Source organism: Myripristis murdjan, chromosome 24, assembly GCF_902150065.1.
Source record: "Myripristis murdjan chromosome 24, fMyrMur1.1, whole genome shotgun sequence".
Classification (NCBI taxonomy): Eukaryota; Metazoa; Chordata; class Actinopteri; order Holocentriformes; family Holocentridae; genus Myripristis; species Myripristis murdjan.
In genome coordinates, this window is record NC_044003.1 from 4083456 (window position 1) to 4111403 (window position 27948).

A 27948-nucleotide genomic window follows, 5' to 3' on the forward strand; every position below is an offset into this window, starting at 1 on the left:
TCACTTTCTGCACCGTTTCACTCTCCTCCTCCATATCTGTATTTTTCCGTCTTTGTCTCTCTCTCGTCTCGTCTCTTTCTCTCCCTCTCGTGGAATTTCTGCCTCTTGGTGTCTGTTTCTGTCTGTCTTCTCTCGGCTGGCTGAGTTTATTAGCTGATGTCTTTTCTGCTCTGCTTCACCGTGAGATGTTCCATCAAAAATCAATCTCTCTCTCCCTCCTCCTCTCTCTCTCTCTCTCTTCCACCTTGTGAGGGCTTGCCTGGAATTTAATAGCCTTGTCCTCGGTCTCTGTGTTGCGGCCTGTACAACATCCACATGCCTCAGTGGTCACGGTGCCATGCAGTCAATACGAGTTGCACGGGGTTTTTTTCCACTGCTGTAGGACACACCGGGTCGGGCCCGTGCTGGCACGGCGCGCGGTATATTTTTCCATCGTTTCATGTTTATAGTTTGGTTCAGTATAGATACGATGGAGGCGTGTTTCAACCAGAGCAGACGAGGAAGTTCGTCTGCAAAAACAGGACCAAACCTGCTCAGTTCTGCAGCGGAAAACTCGAGGGCACCGATACTGTACCGCGTTAAAAAGTGTGAGCTCACTCTTTCTTATTGTAAAAACCCTGATTGTACAGTAAGAGCTGCGCCGGGGCCTCGACTAAGCGACAGCCCGCAGGACCAGCAGCACGCACAACCATTTGCAATTACGACCAAATGAAAGCCAAAATGGAAAAAAAACCCCTCTTGATACCAAAAGAAATCAGTTGTTTTCCATAAAATGCTGAGTTTTGATTTGTTTTCATTTTTTGCTAAGGCATTGGAGGGATAAAGTCAAGGGACGTTTGTTTGAATGTGTCCCGTCTTTGTGTCTGCTCTGTCTGTCACGCTCAGACGTTTGGCATAAACCTGTCCACTCTTGATATATAAAGGAGACGCCGTCTTTTTGGCTGTTTTTGTACCAAGTCCTTCACTTTTACCGTTCGCTGGATGAGACCCAAACACTTGACGCTACCCAGGAGCCGCCTGCGTGACACTGCTACGCAACGGAAAGCCTTGAAAACTCTTCAGGAAGGGAGTTCTTCAGGAATTACAGAGAGACAAAATTACTTTTCCCATTGATGAGTGTGCATCTTTGAAACCACATGATGGTTTTAACATAGGCTCTAAACTCTCCCGACCCATTCAGACCAATGGGAATTAAAGGAAAAGTTGGCCTCTGAGTTTTTCTATGGGTTTTTATGTAGAGGCCGAGCAGATGGTCTATGAGGAAATGAAAATTTGACTTTTGAAAACTTAAAGGTCGTATTTATTTTGTCCTTGACTGGTTTTATTAGCACGACCAGTTACTGAGCACCTGGCCTGCTGAGGCGGCAACTTAAAAAACATAATCTGGTGATTGTTGTGGTCACCTGTCGGCCTCTCAGAGCTTCTCTGAGGCTGCAGCTCTTCCTTTTTGGGGTTTGACTCTCTGGGTTGTATCACCAGGAAGTTTCTGCTGTCTGGCGCTGAGTCAGGCTGGCAGGTGGATCTGTTCCTGAACCCCAGAACAAGTGCCAGGCGGCCACCGTCAGACTGGTGACGCAGCCGGGCTGGAGTTTCTCTGTTCAGTTAGCTGACTGGCAAAATATAAATAAATGTCAGTATTTTTTTTCCCCATTAATTCATTCATGATCATGGTGAACTTCATCCTGAAAGGTTAAGGTAAAGGCTTGGTACCTATACCTTAAATAGACAGCTGTAGGCTGGTGTGACTGGTCGGAACCAGCCAATGAACTGGTTCTGTGGCTCTGCCTCTTTAACTCAAACTGAGAGACTTTTTATCTTGATTTATGTTTTTATTTAATTACTTAATTAATCATGATGAAGGAGCTCAAAGCTGAAACAAAAGTCATCAGAAATTCATATGGAAAACATCAAAAACTAAAAACACTCCTTCCAGGTGACTGTTTTATGACTGACCCCTGATCATTTTTTCTAAATTAAATAATAATATTATGCAAGTCAGCACTCCACTTTACTCCAGGGAAATTTGAGAGGATTATTGGTTATTGATTATTGAGATAATGATAAACCAAATGATTGTGCTTTTCAGCATCAGGCAGTGAAATAGAGGTCTTAGATTTAAAGTGAGCTGACATGCAGACCTCAGACAGACAGACAGACAGATAGATCATCCGACAGACAGATAGTAGACAGATAGATAGATAAATAGATAAATGGGTAGATGGATAGGGTTCGGGTTCGGGGTGCGAGCGATGGAAACATCATCAAAGTGCGTTAAATTTACTGCGGTTTTGTTCAGTTTTGCTTCGTGATGGACGGTGGAAAAATGGGCTTGAGTGGCTTTCAGGCAGCGTCTGCGAGCGCCAGATATTCCACGCTCCATGTGAGCCGCTCGCTCTGCCTGTGGCTGTTTGTGTGGAGAGCGGCTCCAGCTCTGGCAGGCGGGCGGGCAGGCAGCGCTCCCTCGCTCACATCAAAGATGGCAGCCACCCTCAGCCTCCAGCTCCTGGTGGCTGCAGTCCTGGTGTCTCTGCGGTGAAGACTGAGTGACGGGCCTGCAGGACCAGCTGCACATGTGCAGCAAAAAAAAAAAAAAAAAAAAAAAAACATAAAGCAAATTAGCATCCGTCCAGCGCTGGAAGGGTCGCTTCAGAGAAATATTAGTTTTGATGGATTATTTCTGGCATCCCAGTTGGAAATACTTGTCCTCAAATCAGACGCAGCTCACTTGTTGATCTGTGAAATTAAACGCATGGTTAGACTTTATCTGACTCCTGCAACTTGGAAAACTTTTTTCTTTTTTTTTTTTTTAAATCTAATTATTAATTTATCTCACTTTTTCCCTGAGCCACTCATTTTCTGAGATACTCGTGGTTTTCACTAGAATTCAGTTGATCAAACGCACTGTTTTACATAATGAAGCACTTTGTCCTCGTATCACGGCCACATGTTTTTCCCACTCAAGGAAGCAATCAAAATGACATTTCCGGTGTCAATTGGTGAAAAAAAAAAGACCAAAAAAACCCCATTCTGAGCTGAAAGGCAGTGCATTCAGGCTCACTTCATCTGCAGAAAAACTCTATTCTTGACTTATTTTCAGTGCAGAGAAGACATGCACAGATGTTTCGGCCCTCTGGCGCTGCTTGGTGTGCACGTAGGAAAATTTTGAAATGCAGCCTGAATGTTTTTTTGAGTGCAGACTTTTTTTTTCCTTCTGACAGTGATGTTTGACTGCTTACACACACACACACACACACACACACACAGCAAGTAGTTTTCCTACTATAAAAATTGGGAGAGCATGGGTATGGCTCTCTGAAAAGATCGATATCCACCCGTGTGATTTATCTAGTCGTGGTTGCCGGGCGGCGTGCAGAATCTATAGATGCCGTATGGTAATTATCACATGGTGGAAACTTGGCCGCTCCGTCTTTCCGACGCCCTCGCCGCTCTGTATACGCTGTCAGCTCCGCCAAACTGTGTCAGGGCTGCAAAGTGATGTCAATCCCCCTCCTCCATTCACAAATATTTAATTTGCCTGGCCAGCTGTCTGTCAGAGCTGTGTAGGAAAGTGTTCGTATATCTGCCTACAGCGACGTGCTGGGAATTACATTTGGACTTGGTTGGTTAAACAAAATCTATAAGCTTTGGCTGCAGCGTGTGTGTGTGTGTGTGTGTGTGTGTGTGTGTGTGTGTGTGTGTGTGTGTGTGTGTGTGAGCAGTCAAAACGTGGAGCATGAAAACCATGTGTGTGTGTGTGTGTGTGTCTTGTTTTTCTATCCCTGTGAGTGCCAGTTTGATTTTTTAGAGCTTTAGATTGAGGACATTTTTGCAAAGTGAGCTCACTCATTTCCTCGAGGCGGGGGGCCCAGTTTTAGGGTTTGAAGTTTTAGTTTGAGGGTTAAGATTAGGATTAGGATTAGGCACAGGCACAGGTCACATTCAGACAAGTTTTCCATTTCCTCCTTTGAGTGTTTTTTTTTTTTTTCTTTTTTGTATGTCAGTGGACAATATCAGCTCATTAGGCTTTTAATGTTAGAAAAAGAAGTTGTGTTTGTTGTGATTAGCATTAAACATTTAGTAAGGTTCATGATTAAAATAATGGTAAATAAGAATAGAAGATCATAGGATAAAGGTCAGATAATGAGCTTTTGTAAGTCCAATAGTGATGGATGACGATGCATGATATCTGGTATTTAATAAGTAGCCTGATATATCGGTCTAATCCTGGTTTGTAATCCCCGGCGTCGCTCTGTGGGCTTCAGCAGTGCAAGCTTGTGTTTTTTCCGGAGCTGCTGGGCTCTCAGATGAGTTTTCAGTGTAATGACGGCGGCTCAGTGGACATGATGGGTTCAGATCCACTTCCTGACACATATTATGACGTCTGACTCTAACTGTCAAATGAATTAAAAAAAAAAATTGCCTTGTAAATATTCTCAAAACAAAAAAACAAACAGAAAAGGTCATGGCGCCTGGATAGTTCTGGAGAGTTTTGCATGTGTGTGTATCCTCAGTCCTCTCCAGTTCTGCTCACAGCCGTGGTGAGACGTCCAATCAACGGATATTTAATAATTCAGTAAAATATGCTATATAAATAAAATAAAATAAAATAAATACATAAATACACAAATTAAAAATTACATTAAAAAATACTGGACATTGTACACAAACAATAAAAGGTGTCACTGCACAAAATATATGATTCACACTACAAATACTCATGACTTTCATTTATGTACCATGTTACTCTCATTATGTACACTTTGTAGGTCTGCATAGTTTTATATTTAGATCCTGGAAATGTTTCTTTACATATTGATGTTCATTCTTGTCTTCACCACAAACAGACGGTCCCACCTGTTCCTTGTCATTTCAGAGCTGGGTTCTCCACGAGACCTGGTCACCAGCGACGTGACCGACTCCAGCTTTGTGGCGTCTTGGACAGCGGCACCTGGGAATGTAAACATGTACCGCATCCGCTGGAAATCCCTGTTCTCGGAGGAGACCGGAGAGAAAATGGTGCCCGGAGAGGTGACGAGCACCGTGCTGGAGGGCCTGAGCCCGGAGACGCTGTACCAGGTGTCTGTGGTGGCTGCCTACGGCCGCGGAGACAGCGACCCGCTCATCGGACAGGAAATCACCGACGGTAAGGCCCCGTCTGAGGCAGAGACTCGCTGCACTTAAAGCAAATGTCTCACTGGTTGAGTTAAAGTGCAGTTTACAGAGGGCATGCAGAACGCACAAAGACAAAGTGCCTTCATTTTTTTTGTTTTTTCCATGGTTGTCTGCTGTAGCGAAAGACTAATATCGAGCCTGACTTCCAGGATTTTGTCTCTGGTTGTCTAAACCTCAGTGGACGGAGTCAGAGAGCCAGTTTTCCACAGTACAAGTTAGCAAAGTGGAAAACTTGAATGCAAAACAAGGAAAAACTAAGAAAAATATAAATGGCAAAGCCGTCTCTCTGCATTCATTTGTAACTGTAACACTGATGATGCTGGACGGTCCCCGGCCTAGCTAAACTGCCTGCCTACACAGCTCCAGGCTAGTCTGATTAATGTTAACATCGAAGCTGAGTGCACGTACACATGCGCCTCAGGCTGTCTGCAGGGGCTGGATGGCACTTTGTGATACTGTGCTGCTAACTGAACCTTTTTATAGCACTTAATATATTGTGCTTAGGCTACTGCTTAGCATATTTTTTTACCAAATTTTTTCTTTTACTACCTACTCTTGATTGTGTATTTTCTGTGGTACTGTTACGGGCTGAGAGGAACGATATTTCTTTTCTTTTTTGTGCATGTATGTGCACAAGGAAATGACAGTTAAAGAAATCTTGTACTTTGAATCTTGAGTTAGGTTAACTACAGTGGCTAACCGAGATAATTTAAGGCAGGATTGATTACATTTTGCAACTGAGATGCAACTTCCATGAACCATCCAATGAAAAGAGGAATTGGGTGTAAATAATAATTTGGGACGTTCTGCGTAGGTCTGGTGACATGGCCAACAGTAAATTTTGCAGCCTGTAACTACTTGCATGGACAGTTACTAAAGTGCTAACCAGGGACATCGCCTCTGCCGCCAGGCTAAATCTCCCTAAATCTCTTCCTTCATTTAGTTATTTATGTAACCTGTATTCATTCAGGGAAATCTTTCAGTCCTGCTGCACAGTTCAGCACATTCAGACTCTGTAGCTGCTGAGTTCAAGGCTAAATAAACTCCAAACTCAAATCTGTGAAGCTGGACGCTGGTAGTTGTCCAGCTGCTCCAGTGGAGCTGAGACTGAATAACTCACTTTCCCACAAAACCCCACCACAACGGGTCAGGTTTCACAGAGGTTTGTGTTTTGGTTAGTTAATCTTTAACCGCAGTCTTCCACCGGTGATCAACGAGCAGCTTTCACTTTCACTTTCCTTTTCCAAATGATTCCAGCCAATCCAGCGATTCAAATCTGAGATCAGGTCACACACTCATCTCATTAACCTTTAGAGAAAGTTAGACAGCTGCCAGTGTGGGATATTCTCAGTGTTTGGAGAGGAGATGATAGGTTTCTGATTAGATTTCTGGTTTCTGTCTCTTGGAAAAAACCTTAAGAGTGCAGCCAGTAGAGTGTAGATCTCCACCAGGTGTGTTGTCTTACCTTGCTGTGCAAATCTGGACAGGGAATGCCAAACAATCAGTGATGTAAAATGTCACTTTCAAAGCGAAAATGCCAACATTATCTCGCTGTGTGTGTGTATCTGGCCATGACCCGTGTTTTCTTAACTCTGAGCACCAGAGATGGGGAGTTACAGCAGGTGGTGCCTCCATATTCTCCCTTCTCTGGTGCTCAGACTTTGGCGAAAAACCAGCTGAGGAGAGTTCACACTCAATCGCAATATAAAACAGGTTTTTCAAAGGTTGTGAATCACCACAACCACGACATGATCATACAGTCATAAATGGACATAAAAAATATTGGGCTGATAGGCTTATTAGTATGCAAGATTACCTGCAGACAGAATCACACACACACACACACACACACACACACACACAAGCAGACAAACACGACTAAAGCCATGATCTGCTCCAGGTTGCTGCCTGGCGCTGATAAAAAATCCATATTTAAAGATTCTTTTCAAGCTGAGATCTGGAGTGAAAAAGCAAGGCGGTGGCGTCTTGATGCGTTATGCGTTAAGATGCATTGTGAGATGATGTGATTTGTGGCTGAGGTGAATACTCTCACAGCTGTACGCGGCGTGCTGATGCATGACATCAGAAGGAGAACACTTTCTAAAAACGTCGACACATTCCTTGTTCCCTGTGCGCACATGACAAATCACACAGCTGAGAACTTCCTCAGGCAGGACGTCCAGCATCAGGCATTCAGAAGACGTGGAGATGTGGGACTGAGACCCAGTTTGTTGGAGGTTATGAGCAGGAAACAAGGTTGGGATGCTGGGAGACCTCGGCCTCTCTTGGTCCCAGGTTTACCTTGTTACGTCCACCCGAGCAGAACCGATGCATCCCCAGTAACGGGTTCTTAGGTCAATCAGCACATTGAGGAGTTGGATGCCATGTGTTTTTCCACCAATAAAAATACTCCCGAGTGAAGTCAAGTAGTCCGAAAGAACTTTCTGGGGATCATTAACTGTTTCAGTATATTGCTGCTGCGCCTCCCTTTTCTTTTTTTTTTTTTTTTTTTTTTTCTTTTCTTGCGTGCAGAAACAGTGGAATAAGTAAAACTCCTATTATAGGGCCTGTGGTTGTTTCTGAGGGGAAAGGGAAAATGTGGTTAGCATTTCCTCCAAGTTGATCACTTCAGGGTAGATGTCTCATTCATTTGCAATTACAGATTTGGCATTTAGCTGCTTGCTGCTGTTTCCTGGGGCGTCTTATTATATTTGCTCTTATGAATCCATAATTTCAAGCAGCCTGCTAATGCACAACCACAAGGGACAACAACATTTTTTTAAATGGAGGGGTACAAAATATCAAATATCATCATTAATGGCTCTTTTTGACCAACAAAGGCGGCCCATAACTTTTCATAACATAGGACTAATTTTTTTATCACCCACTGTGTGCCTTGCTCTCAATGCCCAGCTCTCCCAAATGCATTGAAACTTTTAAATACTTAATTTCTGACAACCCAGCATGCACCAAAAACCATAAAACTACAATTAAAGCCTGAGTTAAACAAGTCAGTCAAATCAAAACCCATTGTGGTGCATCAGGCTGTTTAATCTATTTGGTAAATCCTGCGTGTTGACTATCAAATCCTGGCACTTTTTACTCATGAGCATTTTTCTCTCGATGAGTAGGATGCAGCTGCACCTCCTTCTGGTGGAGGCCAGCCGCTCTTAGCACCAGGCTCCTCCTAAAGGTTCCTGGTACTCGGGGTTTAGCACCACCTCCCAAGCGGAGATAAAATTCAGTTCCAGCAGCTTTTGGAAATGATAACCCCGAAAAAGCCTTCATGGCACGGCAGGCCTCGCTAAGGTCTCACAGTCGAAAAAGTGGGCACCCCAGTTGCCCACCTGGTAGAGCGCGCACACAAAGCTGGTTCCTTACTGCAGCGGCAGGTGTTCGAGTCCGGCTCAGGTCCTCTGCTGCATGTCATCCCCTCTCTCCCCTGCCTTGAGACTGTGAAGCAGGACGATGCTGAAAAAGGTCACGGTCAAGGTCTACTTTATAGTCCTCAGGGGGAAATTTTGGATTTGGATTGAGTGAAACTGCTGGTTACCACAGCCAACATGAGAAAGAGCGTACACACACAGCAAAAACCTGACAGATAAACAAATGAACGACAAAAACATGTGCAGGTACACAAAGTGGTTTAGGCTACAGGAACCTGGACTGACGTAATGGATTTTCAGTGTAAAACAGAGAATGGAGAGTTGACCAATCTTTAACTGCAGTGTGTTGCTGCTTTTTGCAACTGGGTTTTTGCACATCAGGATCTATTGGATTTAAAACATCATTTTGCTACCATTTAAACTGGTTTATAGTCTTGATATGAGAACTGGCAGCAAATCAGAACAGCTAAGCATGTGTTTTCTGGACTTGGACAGTTCTGAGATTCTGAACGTCTCTGAATGGAGAGTTTAGGAGACAGTTTGAATTTTGGCCGTCAGTTTCAGTTTCATCACTTCCTGTGGCTGGTGAGGATTTCCCACTGGTGGCCGTACCCAGCACCACAATTTTACACATTTACACAGTCAGAGTCAATCTGTGGTGTTTCAATCAGTTGGGATGGAAGACTCTTCTCTGTTGCAGCTCCACTTTGTGATTTAGACAGCTGGATTTTTACATAAAAAAATCTTGCTTAATGCAGGTTTATTTGACCCACTGTTAATCATTTCAAAAAGAGCATGTGCTATTTTATTCAAGAGTTGGATGTCTCATATTGGAATGGAAGCCTTTGACTCTAGACAGAGAAATTTTGATTCTATAATTTCCTCATTCCCTCAGGGAAGCACTTGGGCGTAGCACTTGGTGCCAGTGTTGGCACATTTTAGGTTTTGCCAGTTTTATGGGCCAAGAGCTCTGAAATCCTAATCTCCCATAAACCTCCCATAAAGCCTCTTGTTAAGCAACATTTTGATCAGTATGCATGAAAATGTTCCTGAGTCCTAAGAGTCCCAGAAGTTATTCTAAGCAAGAATAAAACACTGTCCAAATGAAAAACATGAAGACATTCCAGTGGTTTAAGTTAAAGATTTGAAAAAGGGCACAAATGTCAGCTACCACAAGCAACGAAGGACAAGTTAATTCCCTTAATTTTAATATATATTCTCTGTTTGCAGCATCTGCCGCTGGTAAAACACTGATGGTATCTGATGAGACGGAGCGGACCATGAAAGTGACATGGACGCCGGCACCGGGCAGAGTCACCAACTACCGTCTGAAGTACGTTCCCAGCAGTGGAGGGAAAGAAGTGGCCCTCAAGATCCCAGCAACATCCACCAGCACCATCATGAAGCGCCTGCAGCCCATGACCACCTACAACATCACTGTTCACCCCATCTACAAGCGCTGGGAAGGAAAAGCAAGGCAAGGAGTAGGAACGACACGTACGTTGGTCCATAATTCAACCCTATGAGAAACAGTGAACTGCAAAAAAAAAAAAAAAAATGTCCATCTTCAACAAGATCTTAAACCTGTGTTCAGGAAGAACTCCTTATCTTTTTGGTAAAGTCAAAGAAAAAAAAGCCACTGAGATGGTTTCACTTTTTGTCTATTCAGCCTGTTTCCAGCATTTTCTCCTATCCAGTGGAGTCATCTGCTTTTTGTTAAGATCACTTGTCTCAAGACTTTGAGGCGGGTCATGTTGCACTGGAAGCAAATGAAACCGCGCTTCCTAAGTGGCAGATTTTTTTTCAGTCATTTTACCAAAAATATGGTTTTAAGACTGAACCTGAGGTTAAATGACTTGTTAAGATGAATATTTCTCACACTTCAGGGTGCTGCTACTACACTGCGGGGAAGCGGTGTCTTTTCACCAGGGCGCTAAAAACACAGTTGTACACATGCTCAGTCACACGCTAGTCTTACTAACACACGGCATGACACTGGGCTTTTTAACGAATGACACCAAGTTCAAGGAATTGTATTATGGACTAATGAGAAATTTGGCTTGAATGTGGTATGTGCTTGATCTCAGTGAAATCGCAGTCGGAGGTGTGTTGACTCGTATTCGGCACGAGTTTGTTCTGAAGTAGCTCTGGTCTTTCCTACTTCAGTGTCTCCCTACAAGGCTCCCAGGAACTTGAAGACCTCAGAGCCCACTAAGACCAGTTTCAGAGTCTCCTGGGATCCGGCGCCTGGAGACGTTAAGGGCTACAAAGTCACTTTCCACCCCAGTGGGAATGACATCGACCTGGGCGAACTGCTGGTCGGCCCTTACGATCACACCGTCGTTCTAGAGGAGCTCAGGTAAGGCTGTTTTTGTTTTTATCATCATTCACAGCAGAGAGAGACTGGGCTTGTATGTGGCTTGGGACCTTCACAGTGACACGGTCCGCAGCTTATCCAGGATGCCCCAATGATTCTTGATTATTTAGTTTTCACAATGTCTAATATCTAATCTCTACTGTATACTGTACTGTAGTAGAGACTAGATATTCTGCAGGTATGCAAAGTATGCAAAATTTCCTTGTGGAAAGTTGCCAGTTTGGCAGCTGAAAATGGTAGAAAGGTTACTATTTGAAATGTCTGAATCTCAATACTTAGAAATCTCATATGGCGATGTCAGTACACTACAACGATCGAAGCACACGATCTGCAGAACATAGTGCAATTGCATTTAGGGTGTGTCCAAGTCCAGTTTTGCTATTTTAATGGCAGAAAAAGTGGTTGTTATGCCAGGCGCCTGGTTCAAAAAACTCTATTCATTAATCCTGGCTGTGTTTTGGGCATAACATGCAGTAAACCAATCAGAGCGCCGTCTCCCATCCCCTTTAAAAGCCAGGTGTGTCACACCTTGGTGGATTGCTGTTATAATGGTGGAAACGGATCTCCCTGAGGTGAAGCAGGATCCCTGTGTGTGGAACAAGCAGAGTGGACGCTTGCTGGCGCCCCCCATGTAGGCCACCATTACTATCATTACTGCAGCACTGACCTCAGAGCTGCTGTTTGTTGCTCAGTCACTTTCAGCCTCCAGACAGCAACACAGCAACACTGCAGCTGAGCACAGCTCATTTTAGAGCAACACGCCCATGGAGCTCAGATGGACACAAGAGACTCTGCTGTTTCCACAAGGGGGCGCTGGATGAGGAAACGACAATTGAGAAACTTGGAAACTAGAAAAGACACTTGAGTCATACTTTGCACCAGGTTTAAGACAGGGCCCCTAATGTTTCTAAATCCAGTTTTCTCTCCATGTTGCTTTCACTCACTGCCATATAAGCAACAGGTTCAGGTTCACTCATCACACCAGAATTTCATTTGCTCAAACAAATCAAACCTACAGTTGGGGGTGGGTCAGTCTTCTCTGTTGTGGCCTCACTTTGTGATGTAGGTCATGAGACAGCTTTATTTGTACATAAAATTCTTGCCTAGTGCAGCTGTAAATGACCTGCTACCAATCATTTTGCAAGAGCAGACATAATGAAAGCCTTTGAATCTGGAACAGGAAAGACTGATTTTTGTAACTTCCTCTTTCCCCCAGGGCAGGAACTAAGTACTCGGTGGCAGTGTTTGGGATGTTTGACGGAGGGCAGAGTATGCCCCTGGCAGGAGAGCAGACGACAACCCTCTCCGATGCTCCTGAACCGCCACCTCTCGATCCTTTGGGTAAAAGCCGATGACACCACCAGCACCACACTGCACTCCACCAGCGGCCTCACTAAGCAGGCCTGCAGACCAGACACACAGACACATCCTGATCCAAGTCATCTGAGAACAGCAGAGGAGTGGTCTGACTATGAAATACCACCCCGATTAGTACCAGAACATTGAATTATTTGTTGTCAAGTGGAATCAATATCACTGTTGCATTGGAGCTGCAGACCAAACTGCATTGCACGTGATTATGATTAGTACAAATTACTTTTAGCTGCTTGGCGCGAGTTTCCTCACCTCCCTCATATCACATTTGGACTGTGATCTAGAGCAAAATGACATGCCATTTAGCAGACATGAGCGAAAAGTGTTGACACTAACTTTTATAAATTACCCAATCGGAAATGTCTCCTCGACCGCTTCACGTGCTAGCTTTTTGCCAGTGTGTGAGCAGTCACCCCGCAGTGTGCCAACCACTAATTGTGCCACCACAGACATATATCTGTATTAGCTAATCAGTGGGTAATAACTGAACTCTGTATCTGCTGCCCAAATGTTTGTTTTTAGTCATGCAAAAGTAGATATTTCCCATTTTTATGTCGTCTAAAATGGAAAAAAGTGCTCTGCTAGCAATTACCAATATTTTCTTTTTTTTTTTTTTTTTTTTTTTTAACAACAACCCATAGATGTGCCGCCGGGACGCATGCAGCTAGGAAAATGTTATGCTTCTCATAAGACCCCAAGGAGCTGCTGACCCTGGGCAGAAATTCCTGCTGTAATGGGGAGCAGACACGATGACCGACTGCCCACCGAGCAGCAAACAGGCCAGGATGTTCCACTGAGGTTCCACTTAGAGGTCCTCACATATTAAATGCCACAGCAGCTCGCTCTCGGCTGGCAGCCTCAACCAGCATGTGCTATTGGTTGGAGGCTTTTATCCAAAGCCATCTTACAGTTACGTTCGGTCTGGCGCTGCTGCTGCTGCTGCAAGGCATAACTTTCCACTGTTCTTCACACACAGCAAATCTATTTCATTTCGTCGCTGTCGGGGGGAAAACCTTGTATCTCCAGTTTTGGTGAAGTTCATGTTTTAGCTTGATTTTGTGATATGTTCCTCCATGAGTTTTACTCCTTGGGGTTATGAAACCTTTAATTATATAAACTGAAAAATATACAGTCTTTAACCCAGTGACTACACTGTTTTCCTTAGTGTCTGAAAAGTGGAGATATCTGGTTTTGGTTGGACCGCAGCGGTTTTTATAAGTCAGTAAAACCTTTGTTCCTTCTTGGTCACACAATATAGTCACTTGATTAGATACTAATGAATGTTAATGTGGCATCAGCACAGTTTTTCCCCATTTGGTTTAAGATTGTAAGTCGGTGTAGAGTCTTAAATGGATACACAAGTTAACATTTTTTGCATAGTAATGCATAAAAGTTGACCTGTGCTTTGTATTATAATCACAAAGACATAAACATTTCCAAAAGGCAAACGGCGGTAATTTGCAAAAATCACTCTTTGTTGTTTTAAATCAAAGATCAAAAGTCACGACATCTTATCAACAAACGCAATACCCATAAGGGCGACTAACTCGCGTGCATTCAGGGTCATAAAGCATGTGAGGTGTTTCATTATATCTTTAATATCATTACTTTGTGATGAGTCATGCTTTGAACTTAATAACAACACGCATGATGTGCTTTGATTTGACATCGGCAATCGTTTTGCAAGACCGAACATCAGGTTTTTGCAGATGGTGGCTGTCTCATTTCGGAATGAAACATCACTTTTTCTTTCTTTTTTTTTTTTTTTTTTATTGTCAGTGGAGGGCAACGTCAGCTGTTGGCCTCAGCACAAAACCAACAAAAGGCACAATTACTGCGGGGTTTCTGCAGGACACCGGTGATGTGTAACGCATAGCCAGTCAATATACAGCAGACCGGGGCTGATATTTATTCGCTAAGACCTGTGCTTTTACTCAGATACATGGGATCCAACACAGTCGTCTGCAGTGTATTAGATGCCTCTTAGAGCTGCCTCTGTTTATGACATCTGTTTTTATTAATGAAAGTCGGAGGGACAGATGAGTATGTTGTTTACTGGCAGTAGAATAACTCAAACAGACTGTGGCCACGATCCGATTCAGCCGCAGTTCCTCTTAGCTCGTCAGGCATCTGTTCCTGCAGCTCGCTGAAAAAAGACCTGGGTAAATCAGTTGTCTTCTAACCTGTTTCCAATTGCAGACACAAGGGGCCGAGTTTTTTATTGGTCGGTGTCCGCTGAGTGCGTCCTGCTCGTCCTGCAAAGCGGACAAGCAGCCATTTTCACTCCTACAGGTGTCCGGAGTAGCAAGTTTTGAGTGCAGCAGGAATGTGCAATAACTTTTGGAGAAGAGGCCTCATATATCACCATGTCAGAGAGGCTAACTCCTGCTATCCGAGGGGGACGGCCTCGTTGTCGGCCTCAGAAACAGCCGGGGAGCAACCGCAGGGCTGCCTCGCCTGCGGATTCACAGCAAGCACTTGACTTGGAAGAGAAGAAGAAGAAAAAAAAAAAAGCCCTGAGGAGAAGGCAGTTAATCCTGCTGTTATACGATGTGTTGCGAAAGCAAAACTGTGTAAACTATTTGCATTATATAATGTTGTGTAAGATGATGTTGTATAAATGTATTTTCTTTGCCCTTTGTGACACTGATATGATTTTCTCCTGTGTGTCATATCCCACAATCCTCTACACCTTTCACACTTCACTGTTTCACTCCTTCCTGCACACAATCCTCCGTTCCTCTCCTGTTTAAAACTTCATATATTACTGAATGTGCTTCATTTCGTGCGGGTGTCCATGGTGCACCAGGCCTCCCTCTCACTCACTGCCCCCTCCCACCTCGACTCTTTCAGATCCCCAGTGTAAAACCACAGCCAGGGCCGACATCGTGCTGCTGGTGGACGGCTCGTGGAGCATCGGCCGTCTGAACTTCAAAACCATCCGGGCCTTTATCGGCCGCATGGTCGGCGTCTTCGAAATCAGCCCTGACAGAGTCCAGATCGGTAATATTACCAAATAATACCACTAATATTATTACTGCTACTGTTTATGTAACTAACAATCATGCTAATACCATAGTACTGACTAGGGGTGTAACGGTTTTGTACCGAACCGGAAAACCTCTGTCCAAAGGATTTCGGTTTAGAAACTCATTCCGTTTTCCCGAGCCTCGGTTCACTCTGGCTTCACTGTTAATATCAGTGAGGATGGACATTATCAAACGGCCGCATCACCGTCGAGACAATAATAACAGTCAAGCGCACCCTCGGGTGTAATAATGCTTACACACCTCATCACTGAAAATATTACTCCGCCTACATCTTATTGCCCGAGTCTGTGTAGTTTCCATGGCAACGAGAAACGTTTCCCTGAACCCCGCATCAAAAGCTGCTGTCAGCTTTGTTCGCCTGCATAACGGACCGTTTGATTTATTTGGCCACCTAAGTTTGGATAAACGGCTGAACGAGGAAGACAAGACAGAACAGAAAAAGGAGAGATACGCGAGAGAGACGAGTGAAGAGCTGGATCAGCAGGAGAGGTCAGGAAATGAAGCCGGTACGGCCCGGTCACCGTCTTGGGCCGTCAGATGTCTATAAGACGACCTGACAAACACCGGGCAGACAGTTCAACTTCTGCTGCTCAGCCTCATTAATAGGAGCTAATGTTAAGTTGGAGTGACACACCGGATACACCGGATATTCTAGTTACAACATGATTGAGTTAGCAAAGCAGTTTTGTGTTGCTATATTCGGTATTTATTCAGTTTGGGGAAATCACGATATCTAGAAAACACGATGAGCCCAAGTTGGGTGGCTGACAAGGACTAGTTAACATCAAATCTCCTGCATTTCCACTGAAACGGAGAGAATACCGGCAAAAAACTTGTTATTATACATTTCATTTTGTTGGTTATAGTTGTATAATTGCATTATTACATACATTATTACGATAATGCTTAATTCAGACATTTGATAAGTGTCCTGGACCAACGACATGACGTGCCCAGTCGACCACATTTCAGCCAAAATGTGTTGCCTAAACTTTATGAAGACGTGAAGGCTAAACTGCAAGAGGACTGAAGCAGCGCAGAGTTCACTGCATTAACTACACATGGTTGGACATTATATCACTGACAACTGGGTCATTAAAAACACCGTTCTTCAGACACGCGGTGTGTATGAAAGTAACACAAGTGAACAGAAATACTACAGGTAGCTGTATCAGAGAAGAGCGGTAAGTAAAGTGTTACAGTAATTTTCATGTTCTTTATTGGAATACAACATTTTGTTAATAAAATCCAGACATTTTTCTAGAAGTTTTCAAATTGTTTCTTTAGTAGTTTTTGAAAATCGAGGTTTGAACTGAACCATGGATTAGGTGAACCGTTACACCCCTAGTACCGACTACTACGAACTCTCCAGCTGTCAACACTAGTACTATTCCTATTACATCTACTGTTTGACCAGTGGTGCTGTTGGATGAATGAACATCATTAAATTGCTGGTTCCTTGTTAATGTGGCTTTTCCTTCAAGTGCAGGATAAATATTTAATTATTGTCATGGTAGTTTTGAGTGAAGAGGAAGGCTGGAGATGCTGAGTAAGTGCTGCGTGCTCTCTGCAGGCCTGGCTCAGTACAGCGGAGACCCCAAAACTGAGTGGCACCTCAACGCCCATGCGACTCGGGATTCCCTGCTGGAGGCCGTCGCCAACCTGCCGTACAAAGGAGGAAACACCATGACAGGTGAGCTGATCGGCCTTCACCCCGATCCACACCTGGTCACACCTGGTCACACAGTCCAGAGTGGCTGTTGATGCTGTGACAGGCCTGACTGGATTTTTTGATGCCTTGTTATTGCCTTTCATAATAAGTTGACATAGATAACTTGCAAGTAATTAAGTATTAATGTAATTTAGTTAACCCTTAGATGCATAAGTGACTGGTAGCTACACTCCTCCATGAGTGGGTCAAAAATGACCCGTATTAGATTGAATGTATTTTTCAATAATTTAAGCTGATTATTTTCATCCTTTCTGCTGAACCTGATTTAGGTCTGGGCAATATACTGATATTATATCATTATGATATGAGACTCGATATAATCTGGATTTTGGATATCACAACATGGTGATTGTCTTGTAAAGTGATGTCATTTTCTGAACTTAGCAGACTTCTGTAGCTGTTCTATTATTTGCTTTAACTCACTTTATTATGATATAGGTATTACTTAAGATTATTTATCCTAACTATTATTGTGTAAATATTTTGTGAAAGCACCAACAGTCATCCCCACAGTATCGTCGTAATATGAATATCAAGGTATTCGGTCAAAAATATTGTCAGGGCTTAATTTCCATCTTGACTGACATTATCAAACTCAGCTGGCCAATAAGAGCTGAGTGGGGAAGGTCTAAAAACAGCATGCCGTGTGCGTTTTGTGCAACAGGTGGATGCGGCAGTCCGGTAGAGCTAAGCAACGTTGAAGTAGAGTGGAGTAGGGCAGAGAGATGGAAGCAAAATACATTCAGTTTTTCCCCTATCATTCTATTAGGGGGGCGCCCCCACCCCCGCTGTTACTCACGACCAGAGCCTATTCTATTAATATAGATTGATATAATATAGATGGGTCAATGAGTACAGATATGAAGAATATTGAGCAACTTGTTAATATTGTCCCCACTCTCCACCCCCTAAAATGTTTGTGAACCTTCATTATAGACTGCCCTAAGCTTTGTTTTTACACACACAAAAGTACACACATTCTTCAGTACAAGCACAGATTCTGGCAAAAGCAGAAGTACTGCTTCAGCTTCAACTAAAAATAATCGATAATTCCCACTGAATGCTTTAAAACCAAAGAAACGAGCCTGGTTTGAGCCTGGTGCAGATGTTTGTGTTAAAATGTAGGGAGTAAAAGAAAAAAAAGTTGTCAGAATAATAAATACAGATAATTTGTACTTTGTTGCTTCCCCAAGACACTTACTCTGGTGGTCTTTCAAATAAAAGTAACTTTGAACGGCTGGAATCCACTCCTTGTCCATTTTGCCCCTGCCAGGTATGGATATATTGTTCATGAAGCTAAATCAAATCCGAGGGGAAACTAGGAGGTATTCAAATGTGATTAGTTGTTGACGGCTGATGACAGATCAGCCGTGGCCAATTTTTCTTGGCCGACAAGCTCGTTGAGCGTCCACACGCTCAGCTCTATAGGAAATGAGTAATCTTCAAAGGAATGGAAACAGTTTTTACCGTTTGTTTTGAGTCTGCTTCGTTCCAAATGGGTGAAAGATGGGACGATGTGTCAAAATTCACTTAAGCGCAGTACAGAAATGTCATAACACATGTCACACAGGGTAGGAAAATTAATTATGATATTCAAGTTTCTACTCCTCTTGTATTCACAAATGAGACACCTTACCGATCACGATTTCACAAGCTGTCCATTGCCATTATATTTGTAATTTATGATACCATTTTATGATTTAGAATCAAGCAGGTCAGTGTCTTTGCTGGAACAGTTTATGGAAATAAATTCAGTTCTGTTCAGGTATACTTTGTGGTCGCTGAACTTTTATTTATTACACATTTTGGGTTTGGCATTCCACTGTGAATCCTATTGTCGAAGCACTTCTTCAGACTGTTTGAAAGGTTTGTAATACCTTCTTATTGCCTTGTCATGTAGGAATGGCTCTGAACTACATCCTCCAGAACAACTTCAAAGCCAACGTGGGAATGCGTCCAGACTCTCGTAAAATCGGTGTCCTCATCACCGATGGAAAGTCCCAGGACGAGATTGTCTTCAGCTCCCAGAGGCTGAGAGACCAGGGCATCGAGCTCTACGCCATCGGTGAGAGTTTCCTCTAGTCCTGAGCTCTTTGTGAAAGGAGCACCAGAATGTGTTGTAGGCATGAAGAATGTTCCTTTGCCTTTCCTTTTGAAGACTTGGTTCCTCTGCTATGAATTGAACACAGTTCTGTCAGTGTAGTAAAGGTTAGTTAGAAGTCAAGTTTAGGTCAGTAAGAAACTTTAGGTTAGCTTTGCATTTAGGCAACACGCATTGTGGTCATGTTTAGACTACTGAATTGGTTTAGCTCAGGTTAGCTTAAGGTCATGAGTTGGAAATGGAACTTACCCGAGTTGAAGGTAAATTTCTCCACCTGTTTGCCCCCCTGACCTCCACAGTTTTGTTTTCCACAGCACTTTTTCAGTGTCAGACCTCTTCCTGTTTGTAGTCTTGTCCTTTCCTGTTGGGGAACAGATTTCTCTCACTTTTTGTACATGGAGACATTGTCCCCATGTCACAAACTTTTGGGAGATCGGGCCTTTGGCATCAGTTTTATCTGCTGCCAGAGTGCTAGACCTCTTTAAGCCTTGTTTTCATTTGATATTTGAAGGTTTTTCTACGGTTGCACTCATTCTGAGTCACAGTGTAAGAGTACCAGCTAAATCCCTGGGGCCAGATTCTCCAAAAAGTTCTTACTAATAATCTTAAGATGTTTCGTAAGAGGAAAAAATGAGAAGTTCATAAGAATGTTCTCAAGTGCTATTCCCCATTATTTTCTTAAGAACTGCACATTATCTTAAGAACTTCTTACTTTTTTCCACTTACGAACGTCTCAACTATCTACCTTTATGTAAACAAACAGCCTCTAGCTGTAACCCACAGCAGTTCCATCTAAAATACAACAAAACAATATCCATTATAGTCTCAACTTTGATTTGATGTTATAAAAGTGTTTTCTCAAAAATTGAGATACATACTTTGTATTGGACAGCGACGATATTACTAACCTATTAGTTAATAGAATCTAAATATAATTGACACTTGAGTGGTGATTGGTGGCTAAACAAAATGTCCTCATATAGACTCAGAAACAATACCCTATATGTGTCTAAATACTGGTTTAGATATTACGCTGAATTACAGTTTAGATAACGATTATCACTAGGTTAACATATACATTGTAAAATTATTAAGGTATTAGCCTACTACATTAATCTATGTTATATAATCAAATTTGGCTCTAAATTAATCAAATATGTTTGAAAAATAGCTTACCTTCACACAGCATGTAGTTACTTAAGACGATCTTTACCTGTCTTAAAGTTACGATACTATTTAAGAAAAATAGTAAGATAATTTCTTTCAAGAATCCCATTTATTCTTAAGAAAAATCTTAAGAATAAAGTTGAGAACATTCTTAAGATCTTTTGTTTGGATTCTTAAGATATTTTGTTTGTGAATTCGAAAATATCTTAAGATTCTTCTTAAACCCAAACTTAAGAAAAAAAGTGGAACTTAAGAAGAAATTTAATCTTAAGAACCTTTGGAGAATCCGGCCCCTGAAATGTAAATGGAAGAATTTAAAGGATTAAGACAGCTTCGGAGTTGCGGTCAGGTTTATTTTTTCATTTAGATGGAGCCAGGCCAGTGACTCCCATAGACCTTGCCATCAACATAAAACAGGTTACCTTTGTTTGGTTCTTAGGATTTGATGGTATGTTCTTTCTCGCAGGTGTGAAGAACGCTGATGAGAACGAGCTGAGGTCCATCGCCACCGACCCCGACGAAATTCACATGTACAACGTCAATGACTTCACCTTCCTCCTGGACATCGTCGACGACCTCACCATCAACCTCTGCAACAGTGTTAAGGGCCCAGGTACTGCAGGCCAAGCATCCTGTGTGGCAACAGCCGTGCATCTCAGTGGCCTACTTTTTTCTCTGTATAGATGTCAGATTGTGGATACCTGACCCAGGCCTGTTGGGACCCAATGGGTTGGGCCGGGGTCAGACAAAAATTTAGAAGTTATGTTCGGGTTTGGTCATGTCGGCGATATTTTAATGAAAAACAATGGACCTACTGTCTGTTCTTGGCATCTTCCTGTATAGCACTGGAGTTTACGTGATGATGCTGAAGGCAACACGTAGGCTGTTTCAGATGGTATATGTAACCGAGCAATAGAGGACGAGCAATTGCTTCGGGCTTGGGTCGTGTTTGGACACAGAAAAAAAGAATGCGTGTGGAGTTGGGGTTGGGTTCGGACAAAAGGCTCCCAAATCCTCAGATTCTCACAGTGAGAAATCAGGGATGCACTGATTTTTCAGCTGATACCCAGAACTGGTCTGGTACCGGTGCAAAATGACATGTGGCTGCAGTAAACCACACATAACTTCTCATTAAAAGACCAAAAACTTTACAAAAAGGAATTAAATTTAAACATATTCCAAAGCAGTTTATTTGAACTGTAGGTTAAGTGGCTTCATATACAAACAGGTGTAGGAATGCAAATTGCCATGGCAACTCAAAACCCGCTTCAATGTTTTGAAAAACCTTACAAATTAAGTGCACAGCGATGCATTATCAAAGTGTAGTTCTCTAATCTGACTGCAATACTGGCTCACACCACTGTGGTGCTATAGCATAATTGGCACAGTGCATCCGTGAAGGCACTGCAGAAGAAGCAAACCTCTGCATTCACCAGCTACAGCCTGGCTGACAGCCTGCTGTGGAGGCAGTAGAGATTAACTACAGAGATATTATAGATATTATAAATAAATATAACGGTTATTTTTGGACTGATTTACTGCCAGTCGCTAGGATTCTGTGCCTCAGAACTGTAGTTTTGTCAAGATGGAAAAGCCTCTGAAACAGCATGTAGACCAACATACTTGAATATACTTAAATAAATTTTGCGTAAGAGTTACGAGTAATACAAAATAAAATATAACATATCTAAAGAGATTTCACCTTTTAGCCTTGGCATAGACTTTATGAAATAGCTACAGAACAGAATATATATTAGAGCAGATGTATACTCATAATATATGATTTTTTAATTTGATTTCCATATGGCAGCCCCTGACGCCTGGAACTGGGTGTTAGACTTAATAAATCAAATGAGTGTAGAAAAATCATTCTGAAAAACTCTATTTCAGGTGAGGAGCCTCTGTCATATTTGTAGACGAGACTGATGTCCAGTGTTTTTAATTAGATGGAAAAAAAACTGTCTCACATTATAAAATACACTTTAATTTAACAGAGGATCTGATATGTGATCTGGTGTGAGTATCCAGCTCCCAGCAGGTGTGTTTACCTGGGGACCCGGGGCTGCCGGGCAGGGCGGGTCGAGGGATTCGGGTTGTGATGAGTTCGTCTGAAAAGTTTATTTCCCTCGTGAATCTGGGACGGTGAGAGCTGTTCAGATCTGATCAGAGAGCCTCTCCAATCTGAAATCTTTCCAGTTTATCCCCTGAACGCAGCTGAGTCAGATTTACACCTTCTAGATTTATAATTATTGGGGTTGTTGCATGGAAACTTGGAGGCTTCAAAAGTCGACTTTTCAGGGATTCACAAAAACAGATTTATTTTCAGATGGACGATCACAGATTCTTTTAAAAACTTGTGGAAGGATCTCCGGCTTCACAGTCCTTGGGGGTTGTGAAAGTCACTCTGCTCATGAAGGACTGCGAGGAAAGTCCAAATAAAAAACAGGAATATCAGCAAACCTCTCTAAATGAAACTGGAGCACTGATGACCACGGACTAGCAGACAGAAAACATTATAAAGTCATCATAATCAGAATAGTAGATGAGAACAAACTGTTCTGTTATTCTCCTTGAATCGCAGCGCAGTAGGTAGAAAATGCAAAGAGGATCAGCTTCACTTGGCCGTTGATGAGAGCCAATGAAAAGATGAAAGCAAAGCCAGTACGTGCGGATATTATCTTGAATACGGCGCAATTCTGCCTGACAATATTGATTAATTCAGACCATTGAAAGATGTTGGGAAAACAGATCCAAGCCTCTAATGGAAACTTTCACATTGGAAGGCCTTTTTGTCTGTAAATCAGTTTTAAGAGGAAGCACGATGGTGATTTACAGCATGGCCGGGGAAAAATATTTTCTAAAGAAGGCCTTTGTCAGGGAGCTGAAATATGGAGCGGCCCCCCTGTCAGAGCCGCTAACACGAGCGGGGCAGATTTGTGGCGGCAGGGTTCACCGTGGGAAATGCTTTACGTGTCGGCTCACGCTCCGCTCTCGCCCGCTCCGATTCAGGCGGCGAACTGGAGGCGCCCACTGACCTGGTGACCTCGGAGGTGACCCACCGCTCCTTCCGCGTCACCTGGACGGCGCCCGGCGGCCCCGTGGACCAGTTCCGCGTCACGTACATGATCGCAGCCGGAGGACCCACCCTGCAGGTGAGCTGACCCTAACCCTGGGCCCTTACTGGCACCTTGAGAGTATTTCTTTTTTTACTTTATTTTATTTTGTTTTATTGGCATCCTTACAAGACATGGCAAAAAGTATTTGTTATTTAATTTAATATAATTTAATTTCCTTTTATTTTATTGGCACCCTGACAAAACATGGCAAAAAGTACTTCTTATTTTATTTTGTTTTATTTTATTTTATTTTGTTTTATTCTAATGCCATCCTGGCAAGATGTGGCAAAAGTATTTCCTATTTATTTTATTTTATTTTATTTATTTATTTATTTTTTAAACAAGTGAAAAAAAAAAAAATCTACCAGTGGGATGACATAATCCCACTTGTTTCCAATCCACACACACACACACACACACACACGCGCATCTATACATAATTTTCCATCATTTCATCCATCACTTTATTTCATATTTAGCAACCTGCAATCCTGTTTTTATCAAAACAAGTTGAAAAAAAAAAAATAAAATCTGCCAGTAGGGTGACGTAATCCCTCTTGTTTCCAGTGCAGTTGCTTCAGTAATTTTCTCCTGAGAACAGGAATAAATCTGTTGAAACAACAAGGCAGAAAAAGGCAGAGCAGCCTCGAGGATCATGACAATGACACTTGATTCAAGAAAATTCTGGAAAGCAGGGAGATGATCTCAGCCGCTGGCACAGGCTGTCACTTATTTTAAGAAAACAATAGCAGATGAAATGAAACTTGTGAGACTGGACGTTTCTGCAGTGAATACACACATTTTCTGTCCATTCACAACAAATCATACGGAGCAGAGGGGCGGGATGATGTTCAGTGCTGCGACTTGAAAGCACCAACATGTCAGTCATGTGAGCGACGCCGTCTCAATCACTTTCATTATCAGTTTCCAATCAACCATGAAGGAACCGCAGCAGACTCTGGCACCGATTAGCAAGGAGGCTCAGGGTCAACATCAATGATATTTTTGTTTATTTTATTTTCATTTTTATCTTTGGCACCCTGACATGACATGACAAAAAGGATTTCTTATTTAATTTAATTTAATTTATTTAATTTAATTGTTTTTATTTATTATTTGCATCCTGACAAGACATTTAATTTAATTTAATTTAATTTAATTCAATATTATTTTATATTAATATTGGCATCCTCACAAAACATGGCAAAAAATATTTCTATTTTATTTCATTTCATTTTATCCATTCTATTCTATGTTATTTTATTTTATTGTCATCCTGACAAGACATGGCAAAAATTAATTTCTTTATTTATTTTATTTTATTTCATGTTACTGGCATGCTGACAGGACTGGCTCAGTATGTCTGTGTCCACTGAGGGGAACATGGTCAGCTGCAGGTCGGCTGTGATTTTGAGGAGGAGATGTAATGTCCCTCTCCTGCGCTCGGTGTTGCCGCGCTGGCCGGCTCTCGGCTTACACCTGGTTTCGATACGAGGAACTCGCCCAGCGATTGGTTCATCTGCCGCCCCGAGGACTCGTATATTCACTGGGAACTTTCTGTGGCCTGTTTATCCAAGAGTCCACTGCAAACTCAGATAGTAAAAAGGTGACCGGATCACTTGGACACTTTCCTCATTTAGTCTGTTTCTGTGTTGTTTTTTTTCTTGAGTCAGGCCGTCCCAGCGTGCACCCTGGCTTAGAAAATTTACTGTTACCATCTGTGGATACTCGACAAAAACTTGGAGATCAAAAGCTGAAAATCTACTTAGCTTCTTGTTTGCTTATTCGTTTCTCGTGGCTCCAATCAGCCCCGGGTCAAACTGTAACAAATAACACTTAGTGTTTGTTTTAGCCTGCTTGGAGCACCAGTTGGGTGGGGTTTACAGGCCTGGAGGAGCTCCTCTGAGGAGTTCAGCTCATGTCAAGCAGCCTGACAGGCACAGAGAGGCAGACAAAATTAAGATTTAACAAAAACTGTCCTGTCGCTGCCTACCTTTCTGGGGCATTTCTTTTTTCTTTAGCAAACCCCGCCCGACTGGTACTCCAGGCAAGTTAAAACAAACATTTTGAAGTGTTTCCAAAGAGCCAGGCCTGCCTTTTATTCAGTGAGAGAAAGTCCTGTTTATGCGGCTCTGTGGAGCTCAAGTCTGGATCTCAGTTGCTCCAGTGAAGCTGCATTTAGTTTACACTTAACCTCCTGTCAGCTCCGCCTTTAAACCGGGCGCTGGGTCTTTTCCATCCTCTGTGCTTTTATTGGCCGTGGTCAGATGGCGACTGTGTGATTGTAATCGGCCTCGTCTGAAATCAAGCGGAGAGCCTGGAGAAGGAGTTTCCACTGGGGGCCTCACATCGACAGCCACCTCGTTTGGTGTTTTTTAACTCCTTGCATCGACAAGTTGATTCTCTCGTTTCTTTTGCTCACACTGGCCAGCAGAAAATGCACTTACATAAGAACCTAAGATATTTGACTCAGAAGCAGCAAAACAAATTCTGATGTGCAAACAGCCGCTGACGAGGAGGCTGCAGGTCAGAGCCACGGCTGAAAAAATGAAAGTAAATTGAGAGGGAAGAGCAAGGGAGCAAAGACACAAATAAACCGTGGGATAGTGAAATGAACTTGGTCTTTTTTTATTGTTTTTTTTTTTTTTTTTTTTTGCGTCAGTGTTGAAACATTGTTTACTGTTTTCCAGAGTGCTAATCGCCCGCCAGCTCGGCCTGAACAGCTCCCAAACCTGCAAATCTGCAGCCTCCACGGCGATTTATGTGTTTACTGTCTGTCTTCCAGGTTTGATCTCCTCACAAAACAGCGTGAGGAGATCAAGAATCAATGGCAGGAAAGCTCGTAATCATGCACCGGCTAAAACTTTGTGTTATAGCCATGTCTGGCATAGTCCAGTTAGTCGAGTCACTTTAGTCCACAGTATTAAGGTTGGGAATGAGAGACAGTAAAACATAATCTTAAGACTTTTGTTCCAAAACAGGATTTGCACCATTTAAAAAGTGAAACCTGCTCTTAAAATGTGTTTACTGCTGTGAAAGCACATTATCCTGCAAGTTTCTCAATCAATACACTGCAAAAAAAATCTCCATCTTAAGTCATTTAGCCTCACATTCAGTGTTAAAAGCTCTTTCATCTTTAAACAAAGTAAAAAAAAATATACTGTCAGAGGGATGAGATAATCCCTAGTGTTTCCGACAGGAACCGGCTTGTTTCACTTGCTTTAAGAAAAAAAACTAGATTTTAGCACTGAAGATGGAACTAAATGACTTATTAGGATGGAGATTTTTTTTTATTTTTTTGCAGCGTGGAGCTTGCCTCCGGCTCAGGTCCATCAGCCTGCTAAGCGTGTCTTCCTGTCTGCAGGTGCTGGTGGATGGGACGGTGAACACCGTGGTGCTGGACAACCTGAAGCCTCTGACGGAGTACGTGGTCAACGTGTTCGCTGTGGTGGGCGAGGACAGCAGCCCGCCGCTGACGGGCACCGAGATCACATGTGAGTCCACCTGCTTGCCCCCCCGGGCCACATTCACACTACACACCTCAAAAGAAACAACTCTGACGTTTTTCTTCCATGTGGTCCAGTTTGGGTCTGTGTCATAATGGTGAAAGCAGAAAAAAGCACAAGGAATCTGATCTCCTCAGATCTGAATCACGCCTCGATCATATGTGGATAAAAATCAGATATGAATCAGATATGTGCCAGCGCCGCTGCAGTGTAAGCGGACAGATCAGACACACCCTGTCACTGTGATGATAAAACCAAAACAGGGAACTCTCGAACCTGCATAGACCTTTAAATATGGAAATTGATGGCCGACGGCAGCCGGTGGAGTAACGCCGTCTTGTCTGCATCTGTTTCTAATGTTTAATGTTTATTTCAGTATTTACTTCCGTCTCTGTACCTGTGTGCAGCTGTTTACCTGCGTTTTGGACGTGTGCGGGTTGTTGCAGGTGTTCAGTCAGTGGAAGCACAGTTAGATCAGCTGGGTTTGAAAGGCTGGATGAGTGGAGTTGTGTGAAGCTAAAAGCTCCAGAAAGCAGAATACAGAGCAAACGCTGGTCGACAGGCACAGGAGCAGTAAAACAAGACAAAGGGTCAAATTCTTCAGTGAAACATGTAGTTTTCTCCTGAGTGGACGTCACTCCTGATTCTTGAAACGCTCACAACAAAAACTGAGGCGCTGCAAACTGTAAGAGCAGGTTATTTATTTATTCACACCTGCAGACCAACGTCGCCTCTATAATCTCACAGTCCACATGAGGCGACCTCGCATGACCTCTGCTTCCTGGAAAACATCGTAAACAGTGACGTCATCCTGCATGAGTGGCTGTAAATTCAAATTTCAACCAGTAAAACCTTCACAAATCTGTAAACATGCTTTCTCATCCACCTCATTCCTTCAAAATAAAAGTGTCTCTCTCACAAACTGATAAACTCGGTCTGCAGAGCACTTATTTTAAATCAGCTGTCC

At 42.8% G+C, this 27948-nt stretch overlaps 1 protein-coding gene across 1 annotated transcript in view; it reads left to right on the forward strand.

Moving 5' to 3' along the window:
- col12a1b (collagen, type XII, alpha 1b) overlaps window positions 1–27948 on the forward strand; it is a 156374-nt gene that overhangs the window by 30958 nt on the left and 97468 nt on the right. The window contains exons 14-23 of the mRNA XM_030047083.1: window positions 4874–5143; window positions 9789–10055; window positions 10725–10917; window positions 12152–12276; window positions 15163–15312; window positions 16933–17052; window positions 18992–19156; window positions 20826–20972; window positions 23369–23511; window positions 26840–26969. Of these exons, the coding sequence (XP_029902943.1) occupies window positions 4874–5143; window positions 9789–10055; window positions 10725–10917; window positions 12152–12276; window positions 15163–15312; window positions 16933–17052; window positions 18992–19156; window positions 20826–20972; window positions 23369–23511; window positions 26840–26969 (1710 nt within the window). The remainder of the gene's footprint in view (window positions 1–4873; window positions 5144–9788; window positions 10056–10724; window positions 10918–12151; window positions 12277–15162; window positions 15313–16932; window positions 17053–18991; window positions 19157–20825; window positions 20973–23368; window positions 23512–26839; window positions 26970–27948) is intronic.